General features: G+C 50.6%; 2 protein-coding genes across 3 annotated transcripts in view; one reads left to right on the top strand and one right to left on the bottom strand.

Annotated features, from left to right (window-relative positions):
- The window catches only part of SYN1 (synapsin I), a 46,199-nt gene that overhangs the window by 25,734 nt on the left and 13,244 nt on the right, over window positions 1-7,221 (top strand). The window lies entirely within an intron of this gene.
- The window catches only part of TIMP1 (TIMP metallopeptidase inhibitor 1), a 3,717-nt gene continuing 3,247 nt past the window's right edge, over window positions 6,752-7,221 (bottom strand). Inside the window, exon 6 of the mRNA XM_044911803.1 lies at window positions 6,752-7,028. Within this exon, the coding sequence (XP_044767738.1) occupies window positions 6,856-7,028 (173 nt within the window). The 3' untranslated portion in view covers window positions 6,752-6,855. The remainder of the gene's footprint in view (window positions 7,029-7,221) is intronic.

A 7,221-nucleotide genomic window follows, 5' to 3' on the forward strand; every position in this document is an offset into this window, starting at 1 on the left:
GAAAGAACAGGACCGAAGAGGCCGGGAAGAAGACAGAGCTAATGGCAGACGATGGTGGCAGCTAGATGGCAGAGGCATTAGACTTCCTACAGGCCAACTTGCCACTCACATTTCCTCTTTTGTCCCCCCACCCCACTGTGCAGCATGGAGGGCCATAAGCTAGGCCTGGATTTGTGGAAGCGGTCTTCCCCCACCCTGTACCTTGAAGCTCTGGTGGGAAGGTTGCCCAGCCTCCATCACGTGGTGGGAGGCGCATGTGGAGACTCTGGCTCTGCTACCCTATCTATTCCCATCCAGGCTGCAGGCCACCAGGAATCTGCAGGGCTGCTCGGCTCAGCATGTCTATATAGTCACCAGTCAGGGATGGGGCACATGGGAGGACTCTGTTAAGCACAATCTGACTTCTTTTCACCCCAACTTCCCTATAGCATGGTGATCTGCTTACATCAACCTGATCGTGCAGACCTAGGGGTGGGGGCTGCTGCAGGATTAGGGACATTATCTCTAAGCCATAAATCTCTAGGCGATTTATGGCTCAGCAAATATTTATAGAGGGTTCACAATAGAGCAGGTGGAGTCTGACCCCAAGGCCTCTCAGGATCCAGTCCCTTCTCCAGGATTCATGGTCCCTGTGCTGTGGGGAAAGAGAGGGTGCTTGGGAGTGAGAATCAACAGAGTTGGGGATGTGGGGATTGTATGAAAAAAGAGAGGGTGGGAGTAAATAGGCAAGTGAAAGAAGGAGCATAGGAGATGTGTGAGAACATGGTGGGGAGTTTTCTTTTGAGGGACCAATTTCATGGAGATATAACAAGTCCAGGAAAGAGGACATATCACAAGTGTGCAGCTCCTTACATTTTCACAAAGTGAGCATATTCCTGTTGCTTGCATCCAGATCAAGAAACACAACATGACCAGATAGATCCCCAGCACAGTTAGAAGTTGATGGTCTTTGGGAGGCTTGAGGGGCCAGTTGTGGGGAGTTGGTGGACTTGAGGAGACTTAAGAGTTTGAGAAAGGTGGAGAGTCCCCAACTCACTGTGGCTGAGTAGAAGTCCCGGTCCAAGGCAGGAAGCTGTTGTACATGAGGATTCAAGAGCAGATATTGGGCCACCAGGGAAGGCAGCCAAGTTCATGGCTTCATGTTCTTTTTTTTTAAGATTTTATTTATTTGAGAGAGGAAGAGAGAGAGAACACAGCAAGGGGGAGGGGCAGAGGGAGAGGGAGAAGCAGGATCCCCACTAAGCAGGGAGCCCGACGTGGGGCTTGATCCCAGGGTCCTGGGATCGTGATCTGAGCCGAAGGCAGATGCTTAACCGACTGAGCCACCCAGGCGCCCCTCATGGCTTCATGTTCTCGCCCATGCTCAGATAAGCAGGTGTCCCTCCATGGACACTGTGCAAGGTTGGGATTTAGGTATGTGGTTTTGTGGGGGGTGGCAGGAAGGCACTTAGAAGTGGTTGGGCAGAACACCACTCCTTACACTTCTCTTAGCTTTTGCTCCAAGGAGAGAAGGGTGGCGGGCACTAAGGATGGGCAGAGGGGCCAGGGAAGAGTGAAAGGGCATAGCTCATGGCGAGGAAACAGGGAGAAGCAAGGAGCAGGGTGGAAAGAAGGGAGCAAGGAGAGGGAGCAGGAGCAGGGAGAGGGATGGGGAACATGGAGGAGGAGCAGGGGCAGGGGCAGGGGATGGGGAACAGGGCAAAGGAGCAGGGGTTGGGGAGGAAGGAGCAGGGAGCAGAAAGAAGAGGGAAGGGTGGCACTGTGGCCACACATACCTGAGAGGCACACTCAACGCCCAGGGCACCCTTTCCTATAGATATTCAGGAAGCCTCCCTGATAGGCTCCTCTCGGAGCCCCTTCCGAGGATACGCCACTCATTTCCTGAAGTGCAAGTTCCCATCTCTCAAAGAGCCTAGAGAGGACAGATGCCATGCCTGACTCCTGGAGGTCAGTAAAGTGTGACCAGAGACATGGGTAGGGGGGAGCGTTGAAAAATGGCCTTTCTCTGGCCCAGCTCACCCCTAATCAGGAGAGGATTCAGGGAGCATCTGTCTAACACTACTGCTTTCCAGGGGCCTGGGGTCAGGGGGAGGCCCCGATTGTGAGGGGAAAGGACACTGAGTCTGGGCCTCTGGCCAATGGCCCCACCTCTGTCCATCAGAACTGTAGCTCTCCACAAAGGTTCAACAAGAGACCCAAGCTCAGTGGTAGATAAATAGTCAACAAGAGGGAGGTGCGGTGTGAGCATTCCTGCCCACGTGAACCCTCTATTTTATACTTTCAAGAGCGCATCCCTCCAGCCTTCTACTGGACTGGGGATTAGGAGTTGGGCAGTGTGTCTGAGGTTCTAATGGCTTTTTTTTTTTTCCTAATGGCTTCTTATACACACTTTCAACCTATCTTCTTTATTTAAAAAAGCTCCACCTGGGGTGCCTGGGTGGCTCAGTCGTTAAGCGGCTGCCTTCGGCTCAGGTCATGATCCCAGGGTCCTGGGATCGAGCCCCGCATTGGGCTCCCTGCTCGGCCAGGAGCCTGCTTCTCCCTCTCCCACTCCCCCTGCTTGTGTTCCCTCTCTAGCTGTCTCTTTCTCTCTCTGTGTCAAATAAATAAATAAAATCTTAAAAAAAAAAAAAAAAAAGCCCCACCTTCACTCTCACGCTGAAAGACAACTTGTGCCCTAATTGTTTCCTTTGGTGGGAGCTCTACAGTGTGATAAGAGTTGGTCCTCAGATTTTCACTACTACTGTATAGGAGGTGTCCAGGGCTGGATAGTGAGACAGAGGTGTCAGCCACTTTGGAGAAAAAGAAAGGACTGGTCTTATTAGAGAAATCTGCCTCTTCATCTGGGGCGCCTGGCTGGCTCAGTCATACAGTCAATGGAGTGTTGTGCGGCTCCTGATCTCGGGGTTGTGAGTTCAAGCCCCAGGTTGGGTGTAGAGATTACTTAAAAAATTTTTTAAAAATCAAAAAATAAAAAGAAAGAAAGAAAAGAAATCTACCTCTTCATCTGTCATTGATGGGGTGGGGAGAGATGTTTCAACATATATGGTAATATGGTAATACACTGGGAGCTGTTCTAGCAAGGAGATTTTTTCCACTGGAGATATCTAAGCATGGGGAAATTTCAACGGGGGTCGATCAATAGGGGACCATATGGAAGGCTGGGGTTCAATGAATGGAAAGATTTTCAAACGGACTTATCAATGAGATGGATATCAATGGTGGGTATTTCTGAATGGGAAGATTTGACAAGGGGGTTTATCAATGGGAGCATTTTGATGGGCATGTCTGAATGAGGAGATATGTCAGTGGGTAGAGATACAGGAATAGGGTGATTTGTCAATAAAGATTGTCAGTGGGGGATGGTGGCTGGCTGGCTCAGTAGATGAAACATGTGTCTTTTGATCTTGGGTTTGTAAGTTCAAGCTCCAGGTTGGGTGTAGAGATTAATTACTTAAAATAAAATCTTTTTTTTAAAAGATTTTATTTAGGGGCACCTGGGTGGCTCAGTCGGTTAAGCGTCTGCATTCGGCTCAGGTCATGATCCCAGGGTCTTGGGATCAAGGCCCCTTTTGGGCTCCTTGCTCAGTAGGGAACCTGCTTTTCCCTCTCCCTCTGCTGCTCCCCCTGCTTGTGCTCTCTCTCTCTGTCAAATAAATAAATAAAATCTTTAAAAAAGATTTTATTTATTTATTTTTGAGAGAGAAAGAGAGAGAGCGTGAGCAGGAGCGGAAGGGGAGGGGCAGAGGGAGAAGCAGACTCCCCGCTGAGCAAGGAGCCCGATGTGGGACTTGATCCCAGGACCCTGGGATCATGACCTGAGCCTAAGGCACTTAACTGACTGAGCCACCCAGGCGTCCCAAAATAAAATCTTTTAAAAAAGATTGTCAATGGGAATTATGTCATAAATAGGGAATATATAATTTATAAATAGATTTGTCACCTGGGTGGTCAGTAGGGGATATGCAAACGGTGGGTAATTATGAAGAGAGGTATTTGTCACTGGGATCCATCAATGGGTGATGGATTGCTGCCAGGTATTTGTAAACGGGGAGATTTGTCAATGGGGGTCGTCATCGGGGTTATGTCAATGCGATATTTATAAATAAGGCTCAACAGAGGTATTTGTTATGGGGGATTTGTGAAAGAGGGGATTTGTACAGTGAGGAGAGGGAACTTTTCCAAGGAAAGATTTACCGAAGACTTAGAAATTTGTCACCTGCCGTCTTGGCAACAGAAGAGATTTGTAAGTGTGGTGATTCGTCATCCACAGTGAGGACTTCATAGTGGGGAACATTATCACTGGGGGGAGGGGTTCCCATAGAAGTCTTTGAAAATGTTGGTGTTTTTCAGTTGGGGAGACTTGCACACTGGGAAGAAGTATACAAGGTTCAGGATAATAAGAACATCACAAATGAACATACTAAATATTTGTAACGTCTCTGGGGGGTAGATTATCAGGATCACAAGTTAAACCAAGGTTTTCAGAGTGCATTAAGTTATTACGATTGATATCATACATTATTTCCTTACTCTAAATAATCGTTACTGATACAAATTATCACTACTAAAGTTACACATTAAATTATATTTCTCATACTGCTACTAGTCATAATAACTAATACTTGTAAGTGCTATGTTCCATGCACTGTTCCAGGCATTAGACATGTATGACCTCATTTATTGCTCACGTTGTCCCTGCGAGTTAGGCATTCTTTTTATCCCTATTTTACAGATGTGGAAACTGAGGCACAAAGAGGTAATGTGATTTCCCCAAGGACACAGAGCTAGTACGTGGAAAAGGCAGCACTTGAATGCAAATGACGTTGCTCCAGCGTTCATGTTCTTAACCGTTAGACGTCGCCTGTCTAGAAATTAAGCCACTGTTAGTAATATTACCTGTGAATTTCTTATTTATAAGCGTTTCGTGTTCTGACCTGAAAAAATACCCAAGGGACGAACACACCCATTAATCATCCTCCAACCCTAGCACGGACCTCAGAAGGATTCTAGGTAGGGACTGTGAGGCCCATTTTTTAGGGAGAAGTATTGAGACTCAGGTGAGGGAAGGGCCGGCCCCCAAGCCACCCATTGAGCCGGAACCCCCCCCTTGCTGTACACTTCACAGGGCTGTCACCCCCACGTGCTTCCTCTCAGCCATCAGTCTCTCCCAAGCAGAGATTCACACCCAGACACATGGAACGCAGGGGCGGGGGGGGGGGGGGGTTTCCCCCTTCCCTTGAGTAAATTTTCTAGAAGAGCGATGGGGGGAATGTAGTGACCCCAGGATGACAGAAATCCTGCCAGGGGCTCCTGCCGGGGTCTGTGGGAGGCGGCCCTGTATGCTGTTCTGGCCTCCGTAGGGCCTCGTGGTCAGGCCTGGCCTTGAAGCACGATGTCTCGAACCAGGGCACCACCTGCTGGTGGGCAGGTCGGCAGGAGCGCGGCCTCCACACTGGGCTCCGTCCTTTTCCACTGCCTCATTGTACCTCACCTTCCTCCTAGGGATTAAAATAGCTGAGGGCTCAGAGAATGGGCCCCGGGGTCAGGGAACAAGGGCGGCGTAAGAATGCAGGGAGCTGCTACTAGGGTTTGGTGACCTGTTAGGAGCAGCTGAGCCAAGAGCAACAAGGCCACCAGGGCCCTTATGGTCATACCCATGAGCGAAGGTGGCCATTTTCCCCTTTTCGTGGACGGGGTTTAAATCCTGCCAGGGCATAACCAAGGTCTAGATGTTGACATAGAAATTGTCGCTGCAGGGGCGCCTGGGTGGCTCAGTCGTTAAGCGGCTGCCTTCGGCTCAGGTCATGATTGGGACTGAGCCCCGCGTCGGGCTCCTTGCTCAGAGGGGAGTCTGCTTCTCCCTCTGCCTCTGCTTCTCCTCCATGCTCGTGCTCTCTCTCTCTCTCTCTCCAATAAATAAGTAAATCTTAAAAAAAAAAAAAAAAGGAGTGGGGGGAGGAGAGGTAGGGGGAGGGGGAGAAGGGCAGAGCTTGGGGATTTCCAGATCACACCTTCTCCTCACCCCTCCTATTCCCCAAATGGCCACTTCCGAGGAATCTCCCGCAGGCCATGGGTGGGGAGCCAGGGCTACCCCTTCTTTCAGAGGCCCTGGCTGGGTTATGTAGTGGGAGGGGAGGGGGGCACCCTGAGCCCCTCGCCTCCGGCCCCGAGCTTTCCCTTTTCACTCAAGTCAGACTCGCAGTACAAAACCTAAGGGTGGGGACGGTAACAGCCACAGACGTGGATGGAGCAGGACATCCTTCTGGATGACATCAGGACAGTGCCCGGGGGAAGAGAGCTGTTTGCCAATCGATAAGACATTTGTCGTGCTCGCTTCGGTAGCACATATACTAAAATTGGATCGATAAGACATTTGTCAACGAGCTTGTCAACTGGAGGGATTTGCCAGTGAGGTGGTGATTTGTCAGTAGTGGGATCATTTTCTAGAGAGGGCTGTGCAAATAGGAATCATCAATTAGTCTGGGAAAATGTTCCACAGTATCGGGCAGAGAGATTAGCCGATACGTTGTGGTGGATAATGCAGGTTAAATGGCCCCCGCGGACGTGGCAGGTCACCAAGGCTAATGCCGACGTGGAGAATGGTTACCAATGCCTGAAATTATAGGTGAAATACACAAAAGCCAACATTTGGCATCGCTCACCCCCCTCGGCCTCGGTCCCCGGGTATGCCCACCAGGTCATCGGCAACATGGGTTGGTCCCCAGACATGACACAGGGACGCTGCCTGCTGGATAGTAGTTCTTTATTTCATTGTCTTGTGGGATAAAGAAAGACAGGAGCGGGAAGTGGGGTGGACACTGGGCAGGCTTCGGCTTCCGCCGGGGGTAGGATTTAGGCCATCTGGGGCCGCAGGGACTGCCAGGTGCACAGCCCCGGCTTTCTGGGCAGGCAGGCTAGATGGCGGCTCTGGAAATCCTTGTCCGAGCCTGTGAGGAACTGGTCCGTCCACAAGCAATGAGTGTCATTCTGCAGTTTGCAGGGGATGGATGAGCAGGCAAACACCTAGGAGAGGGGAGAGAGGCACATCTCTGAGGGCTTCTCCCCCTGCCCCTACCTCCCCTACACAGCGGAACCTTCCCCTCCTCAGTTTTCAACATGGAGCTGCTGGGGAGACCTGGTGTTGCCCTACCTGGGGAGGGACTCAAGAGCAGCCTCTCCCACTGGAGGAACAGTCACCGGGCTTGGCAAGGTGACGGC

Source organism: Neomonachus schauinslandi, chromosome X (genome assembly GCF_002201575.2).
Source record: "Neomonachus schauinslandi chromosome X, ASM220157v2, whole genome shotgun sequence".
NCBI lineage: Eukaryota > Metazoa > Chordata > Mammalia > Carnivora > Phocidae > Neomonachus > Neomonachus schauinslandi.